The 27,989-nt window shown below is 51.5% G+C and overlaps 11 protein-coding genes across 11 annotated transcripts; 5 read left to right on the top strand and 6 right to left on the bottom strand.

Annotated features, from left to right (window-relative positions):
• Window positions 1–79: 79 nt before the first annotated feature.
• On the top strand, window positions 80–2,317 carry ALTATR162_LOCUS10338 (uncharacterized protein; the record flags this gene model as incomplete). The annotated part of the gene is made up of 4 exons (XM_043317974.1): window positions 80–284; window positions 352–611; window positions 878–2,154; window positions 2,212–2,317. The coding sequence occupies 4 exons, from the start codon at window positions 80–82 to the stop codon at window positions 2,315–2,317; spliced, it is 1,848 nt and encodes a 615-aa protein (XP_043173909.1).
• Window positions 2,318–3,211: 894 nt separating this feature from the next.
• ALTATR162_LOCUS10339 (uncharacterized protein) lies at window positions 3,212–4,742 on the bottom strand (the record flags this gene model as incomplete). Its single annotated transcript, XM_043317975.1, has 2 exons — window positions 3,212–4,494; window positions 4,544–4,742. 2 exons carry the CDS (start codon window positions 4,740–4,742, stop codon window positions 3,212–3,214), a joined length of 1,482 nt encoding a protein of 493 aa, XP_043173910.1.
• Window positions 4,743–5,139: 397 nt separating this feature from the next.
• ALTATR162_LOCUS10340 (uncharacterized protein) lies at window positions 5,140–6,404 on the top strand (the record flags this gene model as incomplete). The annotated part of the gene is made up of 4 exons (XM_043317976.1): window positions 5,140–5,788; window positions 5,838–6,130; window positions 6,182–6,256; window positions 6,306–6,404. The coding sequence occupies 4 exons, from the start codon at window positions 5,140–5,142 to the stop codon at window positions 6,402–6,404; spliced, it is 1,116 nt and encodes a 371-aa protein (XP_043173911.1).
• Window positions 6,405–7,065: 661 nt separating this feature from the next.
• On the top strand, window positions 7,066–7,692 carry ALTATR162_LOCUS10341 (uncharacterized protein; the record flags this gene model as incomplete). The annotated part of the gene is made up of 1 exon (XM_043317977.1): window positions 7,066–7,692. One exon carries the CDS (start codon window positions 7,066–7,068, stop codon window positions 7,690–7,692), a length of 627 nt encoding a protein of 208 aa, XP_043173912.1.
• Window positions 7,693–9,016: 1,324 nt separating this feature from the next.
• ALTATR162_LOCUS10342 (uncharacterized protein) lies at window positions 9,017–10,708 on the bottom strand (the record flags this gene model as incomplete). Its single annotated transcript, XM_043317978.1, has 3 exons — window positions 9,017–10,176; window positions 10,226–10,387; window positions 10,441–10,708. 3 exons carry the CDS (start codon window positions 10,706–10,708, stop codon window positions 9,017–9,019), a joined length of 1,590 nt encoding a protein of 529 aa, XP_043173913.1.
• A 1,187-nt stretch (window positions 10,709–11,895) lies between these two features.
• ALTATR162_LOCUS10343 (uncharacterized protein) lies at window positions 11,896–12,330 on the top strand (the record flags this gene model as incomplete). Its single annotated transcript, XM_043317979.1, has 1 exon — window positions 11,896–12,330. One exon carries the CDS (start codon window positions 11,896–11,898, stop codon window positions 12,328–12,330), a length of 435 nt encoding a protein of 144 aa, XP_043173914.1.
• Window positions 12,331–12,917: 587 nt separating this feature from the next.
• ALTATR162_LOCUS10344 (uncharacterized protein) lies at window positions 12,918–15,583 on the bottom strand (the record flags this gene model as incomplete). Its single annotated transcript, XM_043317980.1, has 4 exons — window positions 12,918–14,996; window positions 15,050–15,299; window positions 15,348–15,482; window positions 15,537–15,583. The coding sequence occupies 4 exons, from the start codon at window positions 15,581–15,583 to the stop codon at window positions 12,918–12,920; spliced, it is 2,511 nt and encodes an 836-aa protein (XP_043173915.1).
• Window positions 15,584–16,619: 1,036 nt separating this feature from the next.
• ALTATR162_LOCUS10345 (uncharacterized protein) lies at window positions 16,620–18,052 on the bottom strand (the record flags this gene model as incomplete). Its single annotated transcript, XM_043317981.1, has 3 exons — window positions 16,620–17,352; window positions 17,455–17,831; window positions 17,891–18,052. 3 exons carry the CDS (start codon window positions 18,050–18,052, stop codon window positions 16,620–16,622), a joined length of 1,272 nt encoding a protein of 423 aa, XP_043173916.1.
• A 1,112-nt stretch (window positions 18,053–19,164) lies between these two features.
• ALTATR162_LOCUS10346 (uncharacterized protein) lies at window positions 19,165–19,665 on the top strand (the record flags this gene model as incomplete). Its single annotated transcript, XM_043317982.1, has 2 exons — window positions 19,165–19,206; window positions 19,264–19,665. 2 exons carry the CDS (start codon window positions 19,165–19,167, stop codon window positions 19,663–19,665), a joined length of 444 nt encoding a protein of 147 aa, XP_043173917.1.
• Window positions 19,666–20,009: 344 nt separating this feature from the next.
• Window positions 20,010–23,644, bottom strand: ALTATR162_LOCUS10347 (uncharacterized protein; the record flags this gene model as incomplete). Its single annotated transcript, XM_043317983.1, has 4 exons — window positions 20,010–20,614; window positions 20,673–20,970; window positions 22,352–22,843; window positions 22,892–23,644. 4 exons carry the CDS (start codon window positions 23,642–23,644, stop codon window positions 20,010–20,012), a joined length of 2,148 nt encoding a protein of 715 aa, XP_043173918.1.
• Window positions 23,645–24,772: 1,128 nt separating this feature from the next.
• Window positions 24,773–27,982, bottom strand: ALTATR162_LOCUS10348 (uncharacterized protein; the record flags this gene model as incomplete). Its single annotated transcript, XM_043317984.1, has 1 exon — window positions 24,773–27,982. The coding sequence occupies one exon, from the start codon at window positions 27,980–27,982 to the stop codon at window positions 24,773–24,775; it is 3,210 nt and encodes a 1,069-aa protein (XP_043173919.1).
• Between the last annotated feature and the right edge of the window lie 7 nt (window positions 27,983–27,989).

Genomic DNA, 27,989 nt, shown 5'->3' on the forward strand with positions numbered 1-27,989 from the left:
TCTTTCACCTGAGCTTGCATCACGGAGCCCTATATACGTGACATTGCAGCATGCAGCATATTTTGCGCCAGACTTCAGAATGCCTACTCCAGAGTCTGAGATACTGAGGCCACTTGACGTCTCAAACACCAATTCCGACGACTGGGAGATCTTTGTCTTAAGCGATGCGCGAATCGTCTTCGAAAGCGATGGCAAACCTGCGAGCCTTCTTGCTGCGTATGCGGACATGCCCCTTAGAGTGGAGGGACGATTGGAGACTCCTGGGCGCAGCCAGCTGAAATACCGTATGTGAGGCTTGCTGGCTTCAACACGCGACAACCAAGGAAGCGGCTTTGACTGACGCAATCGCAGTCTTAAAGAAGCCATATAAGCCCATGGACATCGAATTAAGAAATGTAACACGCTTTTCCTACGGCGAAATGACTGACGGTGCATACGTGATTTGGGCGCAAGGCAACGCAGGCTGGTTCGAAATACGACCGGCGGCGCAATACAGTCCGATATACGATGAGATGATCCAGGCTGTGGAACTTCTTTACTTCGTCACCGACATATATAGCGAGTCGCGAAAGAAGAGTAGCGGGCCCAGTGCAGAATTGGTCTTTCAAGAGGTTTGTACAAGTTAAGAACATGGAAGACTCGAACAAGGTGGACACTGACACGACATAGTACGCAGAAGATGAGCGCTTCCCTTGCAACGACGTAGCCACGGCTGAGAGGATTTTCGACCATCATCACCTTTTTCTTATGATGTGCTTCCTAAATAAAGCCCAAGGACTGAGTTGGAGTAACACACCTCTGTATCAACGTTTGAGGCGCAGATTTCCGGCAAGTAATACATAGATGGATCTATAACCTCGATCTAATGTACGTGCAGAAAGACTTCGATAACTGCAAGGCACGAATCGAGGGGCGCTATTCGCAAATTCAACCTGAACGTTCAGCAAGATCTCCCAGATCCACATCTGCGCCAACGACAGCTTCGAAAACAGCACAAACAAACTCGACAGTACAGAAGGCTCATGGAAAGACTGCGACACCGAAATCGGTGGAAGCGCCAAAGAAAGACGACAATTGGTGGGAGGCAGCAGCACTCTTCGAGTTCATGCAGAAAGTAGTGAACCAACGGGTTCTACGGGCAGGGAGAAACCAAATCACCGTGGATCGAGTTGCAGAACTTATTGTTAGACGATATGAGATTGAGGGAGTGGAGATTGCAAAGAATGTGCTTCTGGTACATGCACAGAATTTGTGCTACATGATGGACCATGCGCGGCGAAAGTCCATACAATTTTTTGTTTCTGAACCAATCTACCAAGAACTAGCAGCTGGGCATAACCTATCTGCGGCCGAGCAAAGACGAGCTGAAGGTGTGGAGCTGAAACCACGGAGAGATCACAGGACTCTGAGAGATGGCGAGAGCGATTCTTCAGATACATCTGACGAAGAAGAAGACGCGATAACAACGCCCATACGCAGACCACCAGGTAGGCGGGAGCAAGGCCGCCTATCTGTGCTACGACCCAAGAGCGGAAAGTTTTCTGGCAAGAGCAACAAGGTTAGCATCAAGCCAGGCAGACAGAAAGGGGGAAAGGGAAAAGCGCCTGTACTGGCAAGTGATGATTCGGAAACTGAGCAAAGCGACGAGACGACAAGTAGCGAGGAAGACGAGGAAATTGACACACCAACCCAAGCCCTGTCACCAGGTCGTGAGAAGAGAAAACTAGATGTCACAGATGCGGACCAAGAAGAGCCAGATCGGCGCAAACGTACAGCCAGTACATCTGCAGCTCCCGATTCTCCACCTACAACCGGCGCCTCGGACTCAGAAGAAGCCACCGCTGTTCCACCTCTACCACTCCGTTACCGACCATCCAACCTTCCCCCACATGTTAAGCCAGCATCGTCATCAGCAAATACGAAACCAATAGTATCGCCACCGATAATATCAACTCCCTTACCAACCTACGAACCAAACGGCCCCCGCGACTCGTGGATCTGCAGTTTCGATGGGTGCACCCAGAAAATATACGGATGCAGTAAAGAGTTAGGTAGACAGCTGATCACAGAACATTTGGAAGATCATAGTAGAGGGCGAGAGAAGGTTGTAGGTATCCTTTGGAGAGAACAGGATCGCTTGAATCTGCCTGTGAGGTAAGTCGATGTCTCTCCATAAGAAGATTTGGGTGTAGAAGACTAATATCACGACAGTAACTTGATCAAGAAGATCCGCGAAATGAACGAGGCGTCTACGCCACTGTTCCCGACGCCTGGTGCTTCAACAACAACAGTGCAACCTATACAGAGACCTGTGTAGATGTATCAATTGGACTATACTACTCAATCTGCTTGTGTTCCGAAATGTCCCACCCTATCTACCATCGTGATATGAAACATGCTTTTTCTTTCACCCCTAGAATGCTTACGCATCCCTAAACCTCTTCCTTTTCACATTCTCATTATGCACTTCATCGATATTGTCCAAACTCCTCTTTCCCTTTCCAAGATCCACCTTTTTACTTTTATCCTCGTCACCTCCAACTTGTTCACCACCTTCAACACTCTCCCTCACTTCTCCTACACTACCCAGATAACCTACTCCAGCATTGTACTCCTCCCAGATGGGACTAATCACCTCGTATGCTTCCCCAGTACTAGGTTTGACATGCCATTTTGGGTGTGGAAAAGGTAGCGCATAGATGGGGGTACGGAGGTAAGATTCGGGGTATGGGATGTCTGTTATGTGCGTTGGTTGAGACGAGAGATGGTTGTAGTAGTGGAAGTTGGTGTCGGTATTGGTATTAGAGCGCAGGATTTGTGGTGCTGTTGTCGGAAAGAGAGATTGGTGTTGTGACGTAGAGAGTAGAGATCGTGAGGGCGAAGGGTGTTGTATTGTGAGCTGATTCGGAAGGGCTGACGAATGCAATGGGGTGCTGATACAGTTTCTGACTTGTGCCATTGGGACTTGAGGTGGAAGTTTTCTTGCTTGAAGGTTTGATGAAGAAGACGTCGTGACTTATTAGAGGAACATGGCAAACGAGGCTCGTCTAAATATCATGCGGAGCATGCATTCTAAATCGACTGAACTTTAGCTCTTTGTTGACCGGATTCGGTAACGTGATCGCGCGCAACAAAGCCCTAAATACGCGCTAGAATGCATGAACCCAAGAAGGGTGAAATATTTCGAATTTTGCACAGACCTAACTCTGTCTTATACACTGATGGTTTTGAAGACGTTGAATCCTGATCCTCCTGTAGCCATGATTGCGCCCGGAATCTGCGGGTGCCAGTGCGCTTCCTTGATCTGATCCATGTAGTGCACGAACAGCAATTGTGGTGGTACATCTTGAACACCTGCTGTGTACTTGCTCTCTTCGTCGTCGAGCTCGACAGCCAGGTCCCACAGAGTGAGAGTGTTGTCGCCAGCGCATACAAGCACAATACTGTCGTCTGTAGGATGCCACTCAACCGAAGTAATTTGTTCCTTGTGGAAAGTGTACGATGCAACTGGTGAAGGCTTCTTGTCGTTAGACATGTCGGTAGAGGGCTTCCATTGCCGCAGATCCCAGACTGCCCACTCGCCATCGTCTGCACCGGTGGCGAGAAGATGTGCGGTTTGGTGCGACCAACTTAGTACGTTGACGTCTGTCTTTGAGGCTTGCACGCTGAGCACAGGCTTCCGTGACTTTGACCGCGCGTCCCAGATCTTGACTGTGCCATCGCTCGACGCCGAAGAGAATACATGCTTTTCAGTCGGCGACCACTGAAGCTCTTCTACTGAGCCGCTATGGCCGGTATATGGTGTGGTGTCTGTAACAAAACCCCCACCCTGTGTCCGTGTTGTCGCAAAGATCTTTCCAGTACAGTCACCAGTCAAGAGCTTGCCCTCTGGTATAATTGGCGACCAATCTAGCGCGTAACCCTCGTTCGATCCGTGTGCGCGAATTGTGCAGACAGGCTTGTTTTGTGTGGGCGAGATGGTAGTGCCGGGGGTGTCAAAGGCTGTAAGGTGGGGAGTAACGTCGTGGATCAGAACCTGCCCTGACTCTGTCATAGCAGCAGTAAGGGTTGTAGGAGGTTGTGCGGATGTTGCTTGTGGTGTTTGGTGGGCGCGTATGCGGTTGGTGCAGCTTGTCAACGGTATCGACTTGGTCTCGAGGATCGGATCTGAGGCCTCGTCGTCTGATTCCTCGTCATCGTCGTCTTCGTCGTCCTTCTCCATGCGCGACAGACTGCTCATCTTCATGACCATGATCTGATTCTCCTTGTCCCTTCCTCGCGCTGCTTGTGTGCCAGCCACAGAGTAGACGGTTGCGGGGTATGTTTTGCGGTCTGCGCCTAGGTTGTCGGGTACGATGTCGCATGATAGACAGGGCCATGGCGCTTCGAGCGCATGGAGCATCTCATAAGTAGAAAGATCGGGGTTCAACGTCTCGCCTGGTGAGAGTTTGTGTCGACCAGGAATGAAGGTATCTTGGTCCACGTCCATACCACCTGGAGGCATTAGTGGTTGGCTTCCAGATCTGGGGCTTCGGCAACATACTCTCACGCTCTTCGGCTTCGCGCTCCTCGTCTGGACGCCCATCTACGCCGGCCTCTAGGATCTCGTCCTCACTCTCGAACTCGTCTTCGAATTCATCCTCAAAGTCGCCCACGTCGTTCTGCTGGTCAATTTCCATGGGCCGCTCTCCATTTTTGATCGCCTCCTGCTCTTGCTCTGAGTCTGCGGGCCGTTTCGCCATGTTGTGAGATTTTGTGGTGTGTGTCTGGGGTGTCTTGGACGCAGGCGTAAAAAAAGTTCGAGTTGGAATTTGTCCCGCCGAATGTTTTTTGAGGCTTATCGATCGGCGTATCGGGCGGCGCTAGTGACGGCATCCCCCCCTCTTGGGTGCTTGCATCTCTAGAGGGAAACACTGCGCTACCCCAGTCCAATCGCATCGCGCACATCCCAGGTCAACAAGACAAAGGCCGCGCCCATAATACAAAGACACCCCCCTAGAATTCGCATACAATTGCACAAGTAGAAGAATCGCCAAGAAAGAAGAAAATACACGCTCCGCTTGCATTCACCGTCTCGACGCGTGCCAGCGCGCCTTCAGCTCAAGTCACGGACCGCGGGGCCACTGAGACATACTAATCATGGAGCCAGAATACTCGAGTCAGGAACCGGCGCAACCAGCCTACGTGCCTGCCATGGAAGTCCCGCCTGAGCAGCTGCAGCCCGAGCCAATACAGCCCGAGCAGGTGCCCGTCCAAGGGGACCAGGAAGCGCAGAAGCACATGGACCAGACCATGGACGTCGCCGACGACAGCATGAGCTCGACCATCACCGCCTCTACTGTCACACCGCTGCCAGACCTCAATCAAAACACCAGCCTTACCAACAGCCCCAACCCCTATGAGCAGCCTCACCGACCGTCAACGTCGTACTCAGACACCGCGTACCAGTACACCACACACAACGGGTCACGTTTCAACACCTCCTCAGATGCCGACACTCCCCCGAGACATGGCTACTATGACGCCAATAAAGAGACACACATGGGTCAGTCGCATTCGCGGCCGAGCTCACAGATGGGACGGTACCCGACTTCGGAGGGCAATACGCGGTCAAACTCGTACCAAGAGCAGTCACGAAGCGCACAACAACAACAGCAGCAAGAGGCTGCCAAGAATGCCAGCGTCGTCATCAAGGTCGGCATGGTTGGAGACGCGCAAATTGGAAAGACCAGTCTGATGGTCAAGTACGTCGAGGGCAGCTGGGACGAAGACTACATCCAAACACTCGGTGAGTTACACAAGCATGTTTCCCAAGTTGTAAATCCTAACGACGCTAGGTGTAAACTTCATGGAAAAGACCATCTCAATTCGTAACACAGAGATCACTTTCTCTATCTGGGATCTAGGTGGTCAACGTGAATTCGTCAACATGTTGCCGCTGGTCTGCAATGACGCTGTTGCAATACTTTTCATGTTTGACTTGACACGGAAAAGCACACTCAACTCCATCAAGGAGTGGTACCGACAGGGACGCGGCTTCAACAAGACTGCCATCCCATTTCTCGTTGGCACAAAATACGACCACTTTGTCAACTTCCCACGAGAAGAACAGGAAGAGATTTCTAACCAGGTACATATCACCGACCAAGGCTATGGATAGTATTAGACTAACAACTCGTAGGCTAAACGATTTGCGCGAGCAATGAAAGCCAGTCTAATCTTCAGCTCGACTAGCCATAGTATCAACGTGCAGAAAGTGAGAGGTCACCATTTCGATCGCCGGACCTGTGCTAACATTACTCCAGATCTTCAAGATCGTGCTATCAAAGGCCTTTGACCTGAAGTGCACCATTCCCGAGATAGAAAACATCGGCGAACCCCTACTCCTCTACCAAGCCGTCTAGTCGCCGGACCGTAGAGACGGAGGAGTCAGACCCAGAACAGAGGGAATGTGTATCAACCTATCTGAGAGTCAGATTGGGCACGTCTTCTACCGGAACGTTACCATGAGCGAATGATTTTCATGACTGTTTTGCGTGGGATTGCATGGCTCGGCGATTGGAGCAAGGTGCTAAGATACATGGTTGGTATAAAACCGGCGTTCTTCTGCTTTGTATATGCGGAAGTGATTGTATGATTCGGACAGCAAGGCCCCGGCCGGGGCGCAGGTCTAGCGCCAGGTGCGCGCAAGATACGCAGCCTCACAGCAAACATCGTAGTGTAATAACTAGTAGTTAGAATTGAGCATGTCTTGCCGTCGTTTACGTGACTTCAAGTAGCATGCATACCTAGGTAGCGGCAAGTTTAGGCGAATGACGTAAGCTTCCGCAGCTAAAAAGTTACAGATCCCAGCATGCGACACCAATCATTAGAGCTTCAATACCACGCCCACAAATCTCGCCCAGACGCAAACGAGACAACGCGATTGACGTACCAGGACGCGAACCAGTTGACACAACCAACATCGGAAGCAACATACTACCTTACGACTAGTACCGTCGAAAGACCGGACGACATAGACTTCTGAGCATAACCTTAACGCGACACCCATCACCCACCACCACGATGGCGCTCCCTTCAGTAGCGCTACCAGGACAATTGCTCGGCAGTGTCGACAAATACAGTCCTGGCCCAGGAACGCACATCCACGACTCGCAAATCTACGCCTCAATAGCAGGACCCGTATTCTCTTCACCAGCACACCCTACCACAAAAACGTCCACCAAGCTCGCACCTCTCCTCTCTATAACGCGCCCGCCCACCTCTACCGACCCCGGTATTCTCGGCCCCAACTCTGGCGGCGGCGTACCTCTCCTCCCCACGGTCAACAGCACAGTCCTAGTCCGCATAACGCGTCTCGGTCCACGCTTCGCCAGCGCAGAAATCCTCGTCATCGACGACGCCGTCTGCCGCGAAGCCTTCCTGGCGCAAATTCGGCGAGAAGATATTCGGGCTACAGAAAAGGACAAGATAAAGATTGAGGAGAGTTTCCGAGTGGGTGATTTGGTTAGAGGCACGGTGATTAGTCTGGGTGATAGCGGCAACTACTACGTTGCTACTGATCGGAATGAATTCGGTGTTGTGCTGGCTAGGAGTGAGGAGGGCAGAGTCATGCATCCAGTTAGTTGGAAGGAATTTAGGGATCCCGTAAGTGGGAAGGCGGAGGCGAGGAAGGCTGCTAAACCATTTTGATGAAACATGTCAGAATAGAGTGGGAAAATTCAGGATAATAAGGCGTCAGTGTGTCGAACAGTGATGGCAATCAGCATTAAGATACCCATGAGGTGGAACTGAGGAGCAAGAATAAGCGTCTTTGGTATGTACCAAAAAAAAGGAACATAGATAGATTGTGACGGTTACTCATCTTGAAAGAGAATATGACAAGAGTTTTACCCGCAGAACTGTCAACACAGCTCGACACTATATGGTGAAAAGACTGTTGCGTGCGCTGAGGCCAAACTTCACCATTATCGCGTACTACATATACCTTGTCCAAATCGTAACTATCGTCACCTGCGAAATCACAATGCTGTCGTCTTCACACGTATGCAATCACAACTCTGCAGTTTACAGGCATGTCGCAGCAATAGCAGTGATCTGAGGGGGAAGAGCCACTGTAGCTAAATATATCCTTTCTCCTTTTCTCAGACGTGGTGGTGAGGAAATAGCAGCGATACAAAATAGCAACAATGCAAAACTGAACCCCGTCGCGGTTTGACGTGACAAATTTTCGGTACCTGCGTCGTGACGTGTAACATGTATGCAGGCACGATCACACTTGACACATGATCCATGACTCGGTGAACCAACACGAGAACACGGATACAGCGGGATGTGTGTGTGTGTGTGTGTGTGTGTGGACTGCCGAGACCGACGTGGTTAGTCTGGAGTTGGGGCAAAATGACCATTAGGAGAAGCACAAAGAGAGATGGAGTTTTGGTGAATCATACAGAAATCAACACATTGTTGCAACTGAAAGGAAGAACGTACTACGATACGACAACGCTCGCTATACGCCTCGAACGTGTTAGAATGAAGCAGCGGATGCTCGCTGCGGGATCTCTCATGTTGTCGTCTTGAAATAACACAACTATATCGTCTTCAAAACTCATCTTTGTTCCTTCGCTTTCCTGTCCTCACCCTTTTTCTTTCCACAGAATTCCTTCAATGAAGCAGCCCGCCTATTCTCCGAAGGCATGAATGTAAATGGTACAAGGGCCGTAGATGGGCCGAAACTTCGATCATGCTGTGGATGACGGTAATTGCGCTAGATGCGTAGATTTCGTCATCCACACCACGTAAGATGTTGTAGAGATAGCATCTTGTATAGCTCCTGATCGAAAATCGAATCTTAGAAAACACCTGCTTCTTCGATGTGTGCTGCGGCGATGTCGCTCACAACTGGGTCGCCCATTCGACCGCAGCATCGCATGAGGCTGTTCTCAGTAATACCCGTAGTCTTACAATATCGCCCTCTTCCAGTAAGGTGTCGTATCTCCTGTAGCGTCATGTCTACCTACAAAACGCCTCCAGGTAGCGGTGTCCCTCTATTCTGGTTACCCCACCCGAAGCTCTCTGTCTGCGGGTTGACGGGTCGTACATCGTTTCCACCAACAGTACTGACATGGCCTTCTTGCGGTGCTGCGTGCTTTCTAAGCATGAACATCGGCTTCCGGCCTTCCTTATCAAGCTGTTTGAATAATATCAGGGGCCTCTCGTTGAGTCCTAGACATCGCTCCTGATCACCGTGTACAATGTACAACGCATACTGCCGCCAATCTGCTGTGATGTTGTATTTCTTAAGCGCAACTGGAAGCACCTTGTGACAAGGGTCGTCGATAGATACTCGGAACGATTTGAAGATTTCGACTTGCGGATTCGTGGACGGGGTAGATGCGGAATTGGATGCGGAGGCGTTCATCGAGCTTGAGCCACCAGAAAGTGGTGGGTCGCGGTCGCGATCGCGATCGCGATCGTCAGGGTTCGGTGTTGGTGCAGCGTTGTTTCGCATCGGTCGTGACGACAGTGGTGCGGGCGTAGCGCGGGGATCGCGATTACGGTCGGACACAGCAGTCGAGTCTGAGTTCCAAGTGTTGTTTTGACTCCACCCTGAGCTGCTATCGTGGTCGTGCGCACTTCGAGGTACTTCGCGGTTGTACTGGCGGCCTTGGCCTTGGTTGTATGCGGGGGATGTTGGGGAGGGTTGCGCAATGGAGTTGGGCGACAGTTGCGGGCCACCACCGAGAGATGCTGTAAGGTGTGAGGAGGCTGCCACGGCTGCTGCGGAAGGATCCAAAGAAGAATGATCGACAAGAGCACGATGTTCTTGGATCGTTGGAGAGGGGTTCTTTGGCGCGGATCCAAGGAAAAGCTTCTTGGTGGAGAACTTACGCGACAGACTGCTTCCACCGGATCTCTCTTGAGTTGCAGGTGGTGATGTGACAGCATGCTCGTGGGGAGTTGGTAGGGGTTGGTTGTCCTTGAGCATGCGCACGAGTGGGAGGATCTCCTCTCGTAGCCGCTTGTTCTCGTCCATGACCCTGCTGAGGTCTTCTCTGAGATGTCGCAGCTCCGATTCCGCCGTGTGTATCCGCTCGTCGCGCGCCTGGACTACGCGAATAACCTTGGCGAAGTCGTCTTGCGTTGGCGGCGCTTCCTGTGCCGATGTATCCGCGGCTAGGTACTGATTAGCGGTAGAAAGTCATGGAGAAGACAATGGACTCACACAGCGGGACGTAGTCGTCCGGGTCCATGGGCACATTTTGCCGTATCTTGATCTCGTAGACGGCCTTTAGTATGGTAAGGCGATGCCCCACACTGCCGACACCCAGCTCCTTCAGCTCGGCATGCTGTAGCGCTGCCAGCACGTCGCCCGTGATACCCTCATCTACAAACAAAGCATTAGCAAACAAGACGTGGACCGCGCGCGGTGCCACCTACTGGCAAAGGTATCCGAGTACTGCTCCAGACCCAGGTCGGCGATGAAGTCGGCCGTCTGATCTTCGTTCCATTCCATTATGTGCCCTGTCGGGCTGCTCTTGCTGTCGCGTGAATGGGTGAAGGTGGTGGGTGTATGTTCGGTGCTCAGCGGGCCTGAGCTTGTGGGGGAGCTCTCGTACTCGGCGGGTAGGGTCGGGCTAGATATACCCTGGCGCTCGAATTCGTCATCGGCATCCGAGTCCTCGTGGTACTTGGTCGTGTAGGCCATGATGGGGGTGACGTCGACGGCCTCGCAGGGTCTCGGAGGGTTGGCAGAGGGTGGAGTGAGGTGATGCTGCCAAGCCCTCTCAGCAAGCTCGTCGAGGGGACGACGTCTGTGTTATCGATGGCGATATAGCCCGGGCCTGGCGTCGTCGATAGGGCACCCTGTCTGAGACGAAGCGAGATTGAGCCGGCGTGTTTCGTCCCCAGCGGGAGCAAGTCGGATATCCTAGGCCAGGTCTCAGATACACAGCTAGTCGGTGGGACGGCACTGCGCAAGGCGGGGAGGGTGAAGGTCTTCTCAGGCGGCCAGGCGTGGCGGTGGTTAAGCGCTTTGTCGTCGACGCCTGATGGGGGAGCGCGTATCCTCGGGGGCTGCGATGGTCCTTGCAGGCACCTTATGCCTTTGCCGGAGGTAGAGAGGAGTCGTCTGATGTAGCAAACAGAGCGCAGAGTGAGGAGACAAACTTCAGAGAGCACGAGGACGAACAATCAAGATTGCAACGTAAACTGGGTCGCCTGCTTCTGGATGCCAATACCAATACCGTCCGACAGGCGGCTAGCAGGGCCACCGAAGCCAAAGCGGGAAAGAGGTCCGTGCTCCCCATACTACGAGCTTGGAACCAATATTGCGATAAAGGATGCAGGTACCAAAACTCCAGCCTTCACCACCTGACTCCTAGAGTCTTCACCTTTACTCTAGTAAACCTCTTCCCACACGAAACCACTGCACGTAAAACGGCTTGGTTGACTGCGTTGTCTATGCCATTCACTGCAGCCATCCCAATCTAACAATCCCATCCTGCATCTGCCTACTTTCGGATCCGGCAAGTGCAATCTTGCAAGTCATCGTTCGCATCACGAGCCCGCAACGGCCCTCCGGTAAACCACGCACATGCGTCGAGCGATCTTCACCGCCAACGTTGAACTAGGGCCGTCTCTGCCGGCATCTGCCCGAATACGGCTACCCCGACCAGTCGTTTAAGACGCTGCATCCCAAATTACGACATCCGGCTACCTCCAAGCTTCAAAGCACAATCCCACGTGCGCACAGCTCCCCATCGTCTACGCGAACAAGATCACCCACTACTTCAATATAAGGTAGCTTGCCCGGTATTGGAACCTTTAGACGAGCATCCTCCTTTTTCTGTTCTCCTTCCCTTTTGCAGCCCAACGACCCATCAACTCGGAAACATGTCTCAATCCATCAACGTGACAACAAGTCAGGCCCAATCTGGTATATCCCAGGATTTGCGGAATAACATCTACTCGGCCCTTCTCTCCGGCGATGGCATCCGCAATATTGAATCCACTCTTGATGAATCCTTGCGTGCCTCCGGGTTCAAAGATGCTCTGAGAGCCTACATTACGGATCTTTTCCGCTCAGGCCAAGCTACTACCTGCGAGGAAGCCCGAAATCTGGCGATGCAGAAGATCAGGGAGCAGACGCGCGGTCTGGGTGATGAATCCAACGGAGTAAACGGAACGAATGGAACGACAAACGGTAATGGGGAGAATAGAGACGAGGTAGACTTGAAGATACCCAAATCGGCAATCGACGCCGGTGCAAAGACGGTCATGAAGGAGTTGGAGAAGGTGTGCGACATCACATACGAAGACGACAAGTGATTGCCTCCACTCTCATGAGTAATTCGCATTCTAGATTACAGCGATACCGGGAACCAGGTCGCCAGAGTCGATGCAGTTGGGCGGGGAAGATGCAAGAACGAAAGCTCAAAGCATAGCAGTATGGACAACACAGTCGACACCGTGATCGTGCCCGAACAATACCGACGGGCTCCGGATCTTGTCAAGAGTGATACTGAGGTTGCCCTACATTTACAATAAATACCCCCACTCCACTTTGGCATTTTCATGTCAGCAGTATCCAGGGTTTGGCGGCTAAGCGGGACGCAACAGATGAGAGCAGGAAGTGCTTGGTGGCAGAACAGGAATATAGGTTGGATATTGGTGGAGAGTTAGATAGCACAGTAGTAGAGCAGCAACATGAGCACAAATTCATTAATAACATGCATTCTCATTCAGGCCATTGGTTCATGAAAGACACTACTGATATCTCATCAATAGTGTCGGCAATTACGCGCGCCTCCATCCATCTATGGGGTGTCAATAGCCCCTCATGCCATATGATGAAAAAGGAAACCTCATCCGTCATGATTCTGTACGCATCCGTCTCAGCCATCAGCTAAAACTTTCTAGTTGTACAGATCCTCGTCCTCGCCACCAGCACCGAAGGTGTTTTGCTCACCACCACCCGCCGCATTCTCAGCGTCGGGGAAACGGAAAAAGCTTGAGCCACCGGAGTTCTTCATTGATTGTGCGAACGCCTCGTATCGGCGGATCTCGACGTCGGTAACGGAACGACGAGCAGAGCGCATGGCCTCCTCGAAATGGGCCTTGGTCAGCACAGGTACTGGGTCCTCCTCATCGACCTCCATGTCGACGTCTTCACCAGCAGCTTCGCGAGCCTTGCGGCGCTCGATATCGATCGCAATAGACTGCTTGATAGCGAGCTTGACAGCACGCTGGGTGACGAAACCAAGATCGGCACCGGAGAATCCGTGGGTGTTCTGGGCGATGAAGTCGATATTGACGTCCTCAGCGACAGGAGTCTTGCGGAGCTGAGCCTTGATAATGCTGACACGCGAGGCCAGATCGGGTAGAGGAACGTAGACGAGCGTGTCGAGACGACCAGGACGGCACAGAGCGTTGTCGAGCTGCTCCGGTCGGTTGGTAGCACCAATGACGAAGACGTTCTTCTTCGATGTCATACCGTCCATCTCAGTCAGAAGCTGGTTAACCACACGGTCGGATGCACCACCAGCATCTCCTTGAGATCCACCACGCGACTTGGCGATAGAGTCCAACTCGTCAAGGAACACAACGCAAGGTGCGGCGGCACGGGCCTTGTCGAAGATGTCACGGATGTTGCTCTCAGACTCACCGAACCACATGGAAAGTAGCTCGGGACCCTTGATAGAGATGAAGTTGGCCGCGCACTCGTTGGCAACAGCCTTGGCAAGAAGCGTCTTACCAGTACCAGGAGGACCGTAGAAGAGCACACCTCGCGATGGAGACATGCCGAACTTGAGGAACTTGTCGGGGTGATCGACTGGGTACTGCACGGACTCAATGAGCTCGCGCTTGACTTCCTCCAGACCACCAATGTCCTCCCACCGAACGTTGGGAACCTCGACAACAGCGACTTCACGAAGCGCCGATGGGTTGGATACACCAAGAGCGAAACGGAAGTTCTCCATGGTTACACCCAGCGAGTCGAGAACCTCGGCATCGATGGTGTCCTCGTCCAGATCGATGAGATCCATCTTCTCACGAATTTGCTGCATAGCAGCCTCGGAGCAGAGTGATGCCAAATCCGAACCGACGTATCCGTGAGTCTCAGCAGCGATGGTCTGTAGGTCGACATCGTCACCGAGCTTCATGTTCTTGGTGTGAATTTGCATAATCTCGAGACGGCCGGTAGGGTCGGGAATACCGATGTCGACCTCACGGTCGAAACGTCCGAAACGGCGGAGAGCGGGGTCGATCGAGTTGGGTCGGTTCGTGGCGGCCATAACAACGACGTTAGAGCGAGCCTTCATACCGTCCATAAGAGTGAGCAGTTGCGAGACGACACGGCGCTCGACTTCACCGTTGGTCTTCTCACGCTTGGGCGCGATCGAATCAATCTCGTCAATGAAGATGATCGCTGGAGAGTTCTTCTCGGCCTCCTCGAAAGCCTTTCGCAGATTTGACTCTGACTCACCGGCCATCTTGGACATGATCTCAGGACCGTTGATCAGGAAGAAGAAGGCACCGGTCTCGTTGGCGACGGCACGAGCCATCAGCGTCTTACCGGTACCAGGAGGACCGTACATCAGGATACCACGCGGAGGCTTGATACCGATAGACTTGAAGAGCTGAGGATGCCTCAGTGGCAGCTCAACCAACTCCCGGATCTGTGCCATCTGCTTCCTGCAGCCACCAATGTCATCGTATCCGACCTCGTTGAGGTTGCCCTCCTCGTCCTCGCGCTGGATGGGCTCACCCTCGCAGTGGATGACGGTATCTTGTGCGACGATACCGAACTCTGGTGGGTCGACCTCAACGACCTTGAACTCCACTTGTCGCATACCGCCACGGGCTGTGAAAGTGTCGCCTTGACGAACCGGTCGGTAGGCTTCGCGGAAGTATGGGGCAAGGAAAACGTCGAACAACGATCCGGTGATACCCTCGACGGTATCGGCGATGGGGAGAACTGCAATGCGCTTGGCCTGCGACGATTGTCAGCCGTGAAAATGATATCTCCAATATCAAGGACACATACGTATTTGATGTCGGGGCACGGGTGGATGGTGATAACATCACCGTGCTTGACACGCAGGTTGTGGCGAACGACACGGTTTATCCGCGCAGAGCCATCATCAAGGTCGTCGTCGGCAAGCACGATGAGGACAGTGTCCTTCCGCTTCTTGCCCTTGACGAGGACTGTGTCACCACGGAAGAGCTGGAGCGTCTCCATGGTGTTGTTTGAGAGGGCAATGATTGAGTTGTCATCGTTGACGGCGTCGGTGACACTGAGAAAGTTAGTAGAGATTCTTTGGATCGCTCCGTGGCGTACCTACATCAGGGAGTTTGGCTTCTTCTTCTTCTTGAGGATGGCAGTCGCGGTCTCATCGTTCTGTGGCGGATCAGTAAGGGCAGTCGCAGAAAGGTGTTTGGTGATGCCTACATCCTTGGGCTCAGCGCCATCGGGGTTCCTGAGATGCTGTTAGTCGCTGTCGCGAATTTCAACGTGGTGGCAATCGACGTACTTTGAAAGATCCACCTTGGGCTTGGAGTGATCTGGTTCAGCCGACATCTTGCTGATGTGTCTCTATGTGTTTCTGGGAGTTTACTTTTCCGGTGCAAAGAGGGACAGAAGGAATTGCAGCGCGGTGGAGAGGGTTGTGAGTGATGTGGGGGGGGTCAGATGGAGGTGATGGGTCTCCGGTGCTTGGGGCGTGGTGGTTTAAGTAAGTTGGAGCTTGAACAGTCGGTGATCTCACTGCTTAAGCTAGCTTGATGTTGCCTTAAGGTCCGTGCTCCTTCCGCCGCAACATTGGAAGTTGCTGGAAACGCTTAGACAAGCGGACCTAACAAGAAACACTGTGTCCCCTTCACCGCGGATTGCTTCCCGCCACCCTCACAAAGCGCCAGACGTGGCCAATCGCCGCCAGTTTGTGCTACTACCCGCGACTCCAGTGTGAGACTGGCGTTGTTACGCGTCCGACTGGAGCCTGCTGCAGCCTCATATTACGCCACCAGAGGAAGCGCCAAGAAAATACTCCATATCGGCCCTTCGTCAGTGCGCGATAAGTAAACCTACATGTCCGCCACGTACTCGTACAACACAACTGCCCTTACATACGCATCTGACTTTCACAACAATCAGCGAGGGGCATGCATAGCTATGAGAGGTACCCTGTAGTACGGGTAAAGAAGAAACCGTTCTAGTTTTCCCTCACTGTGAATATCTGGGGATCTTCAGTTTATCGATAAGATAGGCTTTGCGGTTCCGGTCTTACCTGGCTGCGTCTGGATTACCATGGCGAGTACCAGGCTGCAGCACTAGGTGAGACTGAATTTCGCGACGTCTTCGCAGTGTTATAGAGCCATATCTTCTCACTATTTCACATGCTTCTTTATCAATTCCTCGTTCATTTTGGTTAAACCCCCCTTGAATGGAGGCTCCATTCATTTTCTCATGACTGTCACTTTTGAGGTTGATGGCTAAGTGGACGTTCTGGTAACTTGTTGGTAACAAGACAAAGACCTTGCTCGCTGATACGGATGACAAACAGTAAGGTGACTGTATTCAGTGAACATGGTGCCTTGTCTTCCTACGCTAGATCTATTTATGCGTCCTGTTGTTGCATCTCAACAGAAGCTGCACATGCTCTCTTCTCCATCTCGCGCAAGCAAGGTGCTTCGAATATGTTGCCATACAGAATGTTCTTCATAGTACCGACAGCAACTAGTAGCCAGAGAAGTACAACACTGACACCAAGTACCGTACCTAGAACCCTGAAGAATGCGGATGGAAGTTCCTGCCCTATAGTAATAGTAGACATAGTGAAGACACCAATGGGAAAGGTGAAGCCCCACCAACCCATATTAAAAGGGAACTTGCTCCGACTAATCGACGCGACTGCGAAGAACAACCATACCAGGCCGAAGCCCCATAATGTAATAGCGGTCGTCCAACCTAGTACGTAAAGAATCTCGCCCGCCATCGGATGTAAGGTGTTCGTTACCGGAAATGTCTTCGAAGCCTGGATACCGAGTTTCAAAGCGGCGTATCCCCCTTGACCCATGGGGCCAAGAGGTAGAAAGACGCTGACGATGACCTCCTGGGGTGGAAGGTTATGGATGGCAAGACGGTGGAAGTACATCACCATCACTACGAGTGCAAGAGGTACGCCCATACCCCAAAGCACATAGCTGGTGACAATGGTGATGAGGGCTTGGTTTGGGTCGGGTAAGACTGACGCAACTACGCCGCCAGAAGCTGCTGCAACGATGCAGGCCACAATCGGCAGAAGCCAGGCTGCTGTCATTGTCTCATGGCGGTTATGATGTTTAGTCATCCTATGGTTATGTTAGTTGGTGGTGCTTCCCTATTCCTCGCGACGATACGGATAACTCAAGGCCAGACTCTCACTTCAGAAAGATAACCATGGACAAACTTACATCTGGAAAGGTAGCCAGAGGCAGCAGGCAACACTCAGCGCGACATCGAGCCACCACATGCCCCACACAATGTATGGTGTCGGACCACCCCAAGCCGGTACGCAGATAGCGGCGAACATGTTGACAATGGTAGCAAATCCCATAGGTATTGTGCCCAAAAAGAGCGACTGTACTGGATGCTGGAGCATCAGAATCCATGTGGCGGGATACAGTGCGTATCTGAGGACGGAGATCAAGAGTATGACGGAGAGTATGAGAATGTTTAGAGTAAAGAATGCGATGCTGATGGCTCTGAGCGAGCTATGATAGCCAGGGTAGAGCTCGGAGAAAGTATGTAGCAGAACCGCTACGATACCGGTACCCATCGTGACGGCAAACTAAGGCTTTGTTAGCTTCTCGTACCTCATGTAATTTAATAAATCACGATATTACTTACCCATGAAGGCGTAAAGTTTTGGACGAGGCGTCGCCAACCTCGACGGTCCGCTGGAATCAGCCACTTGGGCAGCGCCTGACCATCCAAATGCATCGCTGGACTACTGCACGGCTCGTTCGATCTTCGGAGAAACTCACGCTGTATCGCACACGGTGTTGACATTATGCCGCGATTTAATGATTGAGTTGAGGATGAAAGAGACAAAGTTGGTGTGATTGACAACTGAAGATTGAGACCAGACATAAGAAGAAACCCGGTTTTCACTTATACGAACACTCTTAGCTTAGAGTCATCCTGATTCGAGATTACGCTTTTCTTTCTTCCAGGCAGCCTGCATTTTCGTATAGATCTGTTGGTTGCTCAGCTTACACAGACCATGACGGCCGGATCCTCGGCGATGGCCCGAAACTCATTACGTCAAAGTCGATAACTCAAAATATCGCAACAGTGTGCAGGGAAAAACAGTGTTAAAGGCCGAGGCCGTCTGGAAGATTGTATGATGATTGCGTGATGGACGTTTACTAATGACTCAAGCAGGAAGCACTTGAGCAACGCTGGAAGAATGATTGAGTCTAGCTTGGTTGGGTCTAGAGCGAGCCGCGGCTTCCGGATGCACATGCAGAAGCACTTCACAGGCCGACTCCCGGTCTTCACGGTCGAGACCTGATAGACCTTATCGCTGGGACGAAGTGTCCTGCTCCGCAACGCGGAATCACAGTTACGGTCGAACTGCACTCGCTACCGCTGCGCACGCGTCTGTTTACATCCCGAAACAAGATCAGACGCGCGCGATATGCTAGGATACTTTGGTAAGGGGGGTTTGCTGACGTTGCTTTTACGGGCCTATATCCTGACCGATAACGCACCGTGAGTCTGGTACTTAACTTGCGGTGTGTTGGACGTCGCATCTGACCTTCTTCCATCACTGTGTTTGCGCATGATACGGGATGCACCTACTTTCTGGTTTCGTCAGGTAAGACACGTTCTGCCGAGATTTCTAGGTATAGCACGTTCCGAGCTAACAAACCGTGTGAAGCCTGCGGGTCGAGTGTCGCCAATGTTACTCTGTATTTCTCTCACAGGAAGAGCTAGAACTACACGAACAGGTCTCACACAATACCTGTACGGACTGTGATCGCAAATTCCCCAACTGGACAGTGCTCAAAGCACATTTTCGCGAATTCCGATGTGCGTACGTTTGCGAGGGGTGCGATGGGATCTGGAATACCGCTGCGGCTTTCAGCCAGCATGAAGAATCGTTCAACGTCTGCAAGATGTGCCAGCGGCACTTCGACACACCCTCTAACCTTATCCATGTAAATTAAAGCTAGTTCTTACTATTGGTACGATTAATGCTGATTGTGTATGTACAGCATGAGTTAACGCATCGTACGCCAGTCTACGACTGTCTCGCTTGCCCACGCACGTTCACTACCTACAGCGGAATGATCATCCATCTTGAATCTGGTGCTTGTTCTTCTCGTATTGATGCATACGACTTGGCGGTAACGACTGCGATATGCTTCCAAGGTGCCAAATTCTTCATCTACAAATCCGATCAAGAGGCCATCAAACAGGGTATCGACATGCTCCGAGAGCTTCGCGAGCAAGGTCGTAGCACGCTCATCTTTCGTTGTCCTACTTGCGACCATAAATTTCCGAAATTATCGAGCATGTTCATGCACGTTGAGTCGCCTGCTTGTCCCCAAGAATTGGGCGAAGGGGCAGTTGGCAAGCTGCAAACGTGGCTATTCAAATCTCATTTCCAAAATTGACCTTCACTCCGAGACGAGCAAGAGCCTTTTTTGTATCGAAAGTTCCAGGAATTTCTATGATGTACGTTAACAACACCCCGCGGGTGTCCATTTTCACCGATAGCTAATGTCTCTACGTCTACTTACCAACCATTCATCGCCTTCGCTCTCGCATTATGAGAACAGCCACATTCCCTAGATTATTGGGTTTTCTTTACCAGGGTTCATATTCTGTTCTCGTTACAACCATCTCTAATGCACACGTAATCATCAGGGTGACGATCACACACGCAAAGACCACACCATCCAGAAAAAAAAAGCAAGATAATTGATGCATTTAGCATTACTCCTCAAGAATGCTACTATTACGCGTCTAACTTTTGTAAACTCGACTCGGTAGCGTTAATGATCGCATTTGCCATCATTATCTTCTTTTGATCCAGATCGAAAACAATATACGCTCCCTGCATAAACGGGGCGCCCAGGCTTGCCGTATCGTCTTCATCTGAGGGAAACATTGGTAGAAAACACTCAGTCGTGCCCGAGGACGAATCCCGAACAAGCATTGCGGCCAAAGGGGTGCTGACCTTCGCTTGGTTATTGTTGAAGCCGAACGAAAGGCTTTCTCCACGAGATCCAAGGTCGCATGGCACACCACCTAGCTGGCCAGCCTGTTCATCGAAAGTCGTGCCTATAGCCATAGCCATGGCGCGAAGCGAGGCCGAGGGAATGTTCAGTGAGGGGTTTCCGGTGTCGATTAATGCTGGGGGTAGGCCGCCTCGTGGTGCCAAGTCGACGTTGGATCGCCAGGCAGACGAGTTGCCACCCGTCAACTGCATGGAGCTGAATTTAATCACAAATTGCGACGCGACTCCGTTGTCGTTGATCAGGAGCGAGCCCGCGTTTTGGAGCGGGCTCTGGAACTTCGCAGTGTCGATACCGCCAAATACAATGGAGCCTTCTGGACTGCCTGTAAAGTAGATACATCAGTAGGGCGCTCATTGGAACATTTACTGGGCTGAACTTACGGAAGTCATTCATGTATATGCCGTATACATTGGCATCGACCGCACCAGTATCTTTGAGGTTGGCCGGTGTGTTCTGGTAGGGTGGCTGAAGCACTTCGTTCTCAACAGGACCGATACCAAAGATAGGAAACAGTGGATTTCCAGAAGGCAGAGAGCCTTGCTCAATCACCCCAAGCTGTGAGTTAGAAACTGTCTGGTTTCCAAGCGTCAACGCCGTTTTGACGAAACCTCCTTGGAACGCAGCGCCATTAGCAAAATCCGTGTTAAGCTCTTTGCCGACATCCGTGATGTTGGTATCCTAATTCGTATCGAACGAACCAGTTACGAACGGTGTGCCAGAGCATTGCTGTTGTTTGTCTTGACAAATCCTACTGCCAGTCCTTGGAATGACGAGATCGCTGCTTCCCGTATCCAAGATCGCCATTATCCGCTGTGGCGGTGTACCAACTCCCATCGAAACGAGAGGGATGAACGGACCCGCATCACCGATATTAGAGTGCTTTATCGGCATCGATATAAGCTTGGGGGTTTGCGCCAGCGCAACCTGCCCCATGGCGAGAAGATATATGTACAAAGTAACGGAAACGAATCGAAAAGCCATGATGAATTACTTAGATGTAGATGCCGGCAAGAGAAACCAGGTGATGATGATGCTGTGGGCTTGCTGGAGAATGAGATGAGATGAGCATTTGGTCATCTTACCTTGGTATGTGCTTATATGCAAAGCATACCGGGTAAGTTGTGGATAGTTCGTATCCTCAAGCCATTGTGCATGTAACTGGAGGGCCGTCTTCACAATGTATTGGTATGCTAGTGGTCTACGAGCAGAGACTACCCGGGAAGTAAGAGCACGGGTCATTGGCCAACCACGTACCTGTTATGTACATGTTTCGAGGGTTGCTAGGAATGCTTCCATTGTGGCGTTTTGTCTGACGGCTGCTAGAAGCGTCAAAAACATAGGTGTGGCAGAGTGACTTCGAACCTGGGGCTTCGCATTGAGCCTTTTGACAGTGACACTATGGTATACCTTGTCTGGAACCGGTCCGATCTCGCGGCTGAAGACGTCCCGGGTGTAACACGAAGATGGCTTGTTTGGAATCTTGTTTCGACTCCCGTCTCGACACACCTCATAGAACTGGCTTCTAGATGGAGGAGGCAAGAGCAAAAAAATGGTAAAAAAGAGAACTCTTCTCCCCACCATGAGTCGAACAAGGGACCTTCTGATAACAGCAGATATTACAGTCAGACGCTCTAAACCAACTGAGCTACGGGGAGTGTTTTCTCGATGGAGAGACTTCAAAACAATTAGTAAATAATGAACGTTATTTCACACTCATGAACAGATGAGGGCTGCGTCTTGCTGCTCCACAAGGCTATGTGGGGTCGGTTTGGCTGCGCGATTAGACGATCTAGTGCTGACCCGAGTTCAGCAATGATCACGAATCTGCGCCTCCAGCCCCGACTGCTGTTCAAACACTTGCGCTCGTCATCGGAGTTAGGGTTTAGTGAATAGGATGATTTCAACAACTTCAGGGTTAGAGTTAAGTAATGCACGACCAAGTCTTGGAATTGTATATGTGACTACAGTACGATTTGGTTAGCTTGCTAGCCTGGCCAATCTACAGACAAATCTGCGGTTCGGGGCATGACATCTAGCCCCGCCAAACAGCTTCAAGCACACACATGAAGCTCAATGGATCAGCCTCAACTCTAACAACATCGTACCTCTCATCAGCCTGCTTAAAGATATCCTTCCACGCCTCTACGGGCCTCTCCTTCGCGTTGAACAATGCCATCATCCTAAGATCAGTGGCCGTACCGAAGCCCTGTATACTCCTCGGCAGCTCCTCATCGCTCGGCTCCTGTTTACCCACATAATCAATAAAGATAACGCGCGCACCAGGCCTGAGTGCTGGTCGAAGCGCTTGCAATATCTTCACTGACTCGACATCCGGCCAGTCGTGTAAGATCCACTTGAGCATGTAGATGTCTGCTTGTACTGGCTGTGGGTCGAACAGGTTGTGTGTACGGAACGAGACGCGCGATTTGAGTTCAGAGGGGAACTCCTTTTCGAAGACCGGGGCAACTTCGGGGAGATCTTGGACGACGATCTTGAGGTTGGGGAACTTGGTTGCAAGGACGGCGTCGTCGTGACCAGCTGAACCACCGAGCTGATGATCGTTAGTGTTAGGATCAGGATGAGATATGGGTATACTCACGTCAACGACTATGACTTCGCCGGCAGCCTTCCAGTCGACAGCTTCGAGTACGATGTTTTCAGTGTGGAACAGGTCCTTGATGTAGGCCATGAACTTGACAAAGTTTCTCTGTCGCCAGCCCTTCTTCTCACCCTCTCCATCGTTCTCAATGAACTCCCAACTGGTTTCATAGTCACCCCATGTCTCGCCACCAGAGTGACAGAGCCTGAAAGCAGTTTCCTTTATGTTCTTGCTTATCTCCGATTTTCCTTGCGAGAAACGACGTAGAGCTTCAGGAAGGAGGAGCATTGGGGGTCCTGTTTCATCCAACACCATCTGCACAAGCGCAGACAGGCCAGAGTCTTTAGCTAGTGCAGCAGATCGTGATGTGTGTTTGACCGATGTTGCTGTAGGCGAAGTTTTGGCGAAGAAGCGCATAGTGACAGCGTGGTCGATGACACGGCTCACCACCTCAAGAGGAAGCCTGGTATACTTCGCTATGTCCTCAAAGGTCGCCTCACCACCAACTGGCACCGCACCCCAGAAATCAAACTGGTTCAAGACGTTCAAACACGCCGCGTCTGGAATGGCCATGTGTACGTAGTTGAATACACTCTCGCTTGGCCCTTGGCTTAGAATCCACATGTCCTTCAGCGCATCCTCGAGGAGTTGTCGGGTCATGAACACGTCTCCAGGGAGTTTCTCGTACTTGATCGGACTGTCAGCCTCAAGAGTGACTGGTGTCACTTTCTCGGCCTCCAGCTGCTTGGTCATTTTAGCGGCTAGCTCGCTGATTTGGGCTGCTAGGCTGTTGAGCGTTGCTATTTCATGTTGCTGAATAGACCCCATCTTGATGGATTCCAGATTGAGCTTGGGTAACTTGAAGGCCTGAATTTAGTAGAGGGGTGCATCCGACCTGAGGGTAGACATAGCTGCTATATCTTAAACCTAACCAGAACTAAGGCACGAGCTCTCTCTCTCTCCGTCATCGGAGTACAATGAACCCAGCCCATGGTCCGTACTATAGTATTTTCTCATCACGCCCTGCATCTCTGGCTTAGGCATTCCGGCTAACCAAGAACGATCGCGAGACTGCAGACGAAAGAGCTCATGATTGGCGCAATCTAAGAACCGGTGGCTTGAACAGGTCCCGAGAGGGCCATTTAATTTGGAGTCATGTCCGCAAGCATGTGCATATATGGCATGATGCTGTTACCGTAGCATCACCAGTGGAACGATGATGCTGCACATCAGCGCTAATCTGATCATCTTATCAATCTGATAAGATTTCTCCCGTCCGTACGTCTGGGCGCCAAGGTACATTGCGCTGCCAGCTGCCAGTTCGAGGCAGTTGCCCAGATGATGCGACGTCAGGGTAGAATGGAATACGATCATTGCGGGTCACATCGCGATGTCTGATAAATGTATAGCCACAAACCACCGTGCTGTGGCATGGCGTAAGAAAATTTACGTGTTGTGGTGTGGTGGCAGGACTTAGCCAAGGACTGGCCGCATTAGCACCGAGCGTGATCCGAGGCACAAATGTTTTGGCCGATTAAAGATAGGTTACACAAGCAGGATCAGTACATGTTCAATTTATCACGATGCTGGTATATAGCAGGTTCTGTGATTTGTGGCTTTCTGAGTTGTACTATGCATACTTGCTAACGGCTTTTGCAACTCAGATTAGGATAAGAAGTAAATATCGTTAACTACGAGGCATGTACCGTATTTCTCATCCTAATACGAGACATCTAACACTATAACTCGATGATCACATGTCAGCTCATGCAAGTCTCCTAGAAAAGCCCTTATAAACTCCGCGGCGCTATGCAAGTACAAATGCATCAAACCCCCCAATTAAACATTTTGCTCAAAGAAATATGTAGTCAAACCAACATCCTACTTTCTTCCAATAAGCTTACTAAGCCCACTCTTCTTCTTGCCGTCCTTCTCTTTCTGATCTTCCTCCTTCTCCCGCGCATCCTCGGCAGCGCGCTCGTCCTTTGTTGGCATCCTGGGTTGATCCGCAAAGCGAATACCAGGGGTGCGTGGCGTAGGTGACAGGGTCTTCCTACTAGGCTCAGCGGCGCGAGAGTGCGTACCACGACCAGTCTCGAGTGGGTCACCAGTCTCCTCGTCTTCAGAGTCAGATTCGGGGGAATTGTCTTTGCCTACACCGAGGGCACCTAGACGACGCCTGCGCTCTGCCGCTGTTTCGCCTTCGAACCCTTCCTCTGGTTGCTGCGATGACGGTGATATAGCGGAACCGCCTGAGGTTTCAGCTGGAATATTCTCCGCAGCTAGACGACGTCGACGCTGTGCGGCGGTTTCGCCACCCTGATCGCTTGGTCGGTTCTCAAGGTCCTGGCGTACAGAGTGGAAGGGAACATGTTCATCGTTGCTGTCCACTAGCGTTAGACCTTCGGGGCCGCGAGGTTGGCCTTCTTCCTTGGCGGCTGGCGATTCAATCTTATGAAGTTCGGCCTCGCCCTCTTCACCAACAACTGCGGGCACGTTGGCTTGTACCGAAGCTGCGCGGCGGCGCTGTTCGGCAGTATGTTCCTTAGCGTCTTGGTGTGCAGCATCTTTGACAGCCTCTGGGGCATCGCTAGCTTGCACAAATTTGGCCCTGTCTTTGGGATTCATCTGTGACATTTGCTGGATGAATTCAAGCTTGCTCATTCGACGGCCACCAGCTGTGACGGTGAAACGGAGTAAATCGTCGTCTTCTTGCTCTTTTGCTGCGGCTTCCGCTGCTTTCTGCTTCTTCTTGTTGTTGGCTGTTTGAGTACCAGATGATCCAGCCTGCTGACCTGCTGGTACACCCATGTGGGTTCCCATTCGCTTGAGACTTTGAACGGCACGGCTCGATGTCTCAACCATAGACTGGCCACGAGGGTTCGCAGGTCGACCATCCTTTCCTTTCTTTGGAGCGGCTGGGATGTCGTACTTCTTCAGAACCTCGCCATCTTCGTCTTCTACAATGATGGTATTACCATATTGGTATGCAAGGGCGGGTCCGTTCTTATGGGCTGATTTCTGCGCTGGCTTCTCCGACTTTGAAGGTTCCGTAGCCTTTTCCTTTTGGCCATGGCCTTTATAACTTTGCATTCGGTTGCGCCAGGTTTTTTGAGGATGTTCGATCGCGTTTTCAATGCGACTAGGTGCTTCTTCGAGCGCGCCGCCATGCTCGTCTTGCGACACGCCACCATGGACATGCTTTGAACGCATGAGCTCTTTTGCTCTCTCACTGTCGTGCCTTTGCCTCTCCGCGCCGTGCTCACCATGACTATCTCTTACACCGAGAACATTGCCTTCTTTATCCTCAAAGACAGTCTCATGGCCTTCCTGATATATCTCTTCTTCTGGTACCCGTCCCTTCATCTTCTCTTTATCACTTGACGAACTGTCGCTAGAGATGGCCATGTTATCAGCAAAGGCACCGGTATCTTCAAGCTCTGCTGGTAAGTCGGATTCTGCCTTCTCTTCATCACGCCTGTTGGGAGCAATAGCGGATTGCGAGATTGGTCCACCTGGGCCACGGCCGGCATCCCAGCGCCTGCCTCGGTTCGTAGGCTTTACAGAGTTGCTATCCTCTTCCTTCTGACGGCGTAGGAAGCTGCTACCAAAACCAGCCGTTGCGAGTTCTGACTTTTCATCCATGGATGATTCAGAGGGCCGCCGAGCCATAGAAGATCTGGAGCGTGACTGGATACGGGGAAGGCGGTCCATCCAGCCGGGTCCGTTCTCGTTCGCTTGAGTGTAAGACATGGAGATTGTCAGGGTGTTGATACGTTTTCCAAGTGTGAAGACGGCGATGGAACTTCCGTGAACAATGATGCTGACAATGACCAAAAAACATGTGATAGGCCATATCATCTCGATGATGTTCAAGTGCTCGAATCCTTCCTCCGGTAATACGGCTAGCGGAGTTGTGGTATCAGTCTCCAGTTCAGCTCTTGCAAGAATCGCAACGAACAGGCCACCGACACCAATGGGTCCAAAATGTCCAGCAAAAGATGCCTCTCGCCAGGTCTTGAGGTCAGGAATGACAGGTTTGAGCATCAACATGATCGGAATGCGGCGGAAGAAGAGGACCAGGATTCCAAGCACTACCAAACGCCATGGCGTTATTCCGATAATTGGCGCATTGAATAATTCCCAGGGAATGATGGATCCAAAGTAGACGAAGAAAGCCAAGTTGATCAGCAGATCGATAACGTTGGATACGTGGGATTCTTCGGTTTTCTCCAGGAACCATCCGTCGTTTGAAAAGCCGACACCACAGGCGAAGCCCACCAGCAAGTCATCCATACCTAACAAGGCACCGGAACCAGCACAAAACAACGCCAGCACAAAGTAGAAGACAAGGAAACTCTCTCGATCAATGAGGTCTTTCTCGTGCGCCCATCGAATAGCGCGACGCGCAATGTATCCAACAACGACTCCGTAGAAGGCGCCGAAGATGCACTCATAGAGAATGGTGTAGCAAAACCAGTGATAGGCGACAGCGTTGGCGTCTGGTCGGTAGCGGATCAAATAAATGGCCAAGTAAACGAAGGGAAAGGCCATGCCATCGTTGCATCCAGATTCACAGGACAGCAAATCTCGAAGATGTTTGGGTACTCGCTTGGCGAACTTGCCTTTACCAACGACGGAGGATGCCAGGACAGGGTCGGTGGCAGTGACGCAAGCTGCAACGCAAAGACTGTCGAGCCAGTTGAGGTGGGAATTGAATAGGCCCCAGATGAACAGGCTAGTTATCAGCCAGCCAAACGTCATGACTGGGAATAGTAGTGCTACAACCGACTTCCAGTGCTTCTCCATGTATGCGCGAGGCAACTCGACGCCAACGGCGAAACATTGCACGACAAGGACAATGCGCGAGAACTCGAGTGTGATCAAGTCGACATTGCCCCACGTTGCCGGATCTATGAGATTGGCGGCATGTGGACCAAATATGATACCACATATTGTCGCGACTGTGGCTTCACCAATGTACAGACGCTCCTTGATTACAGAGGAGCACAGCATGAACAGACTGGTGAAGCCGCCAAGGATCAGGTAAACCAGATGCGGCTTGGTGATGGAGAGATGGTCCCACGCCATTGTGACG

Source organism: Alternaria atra, assembly GCF_907166805.1.
Source record: "Alternaria atra isolate CS162 genome assembly, contig: 32, whole genome shotgun sequence".
NCBI lineage: Eukaryota > Fungi > Ascomycota > Dothideomycetes > Pleosporales > Pleosporaceae > Alternaria > Alternaria atra.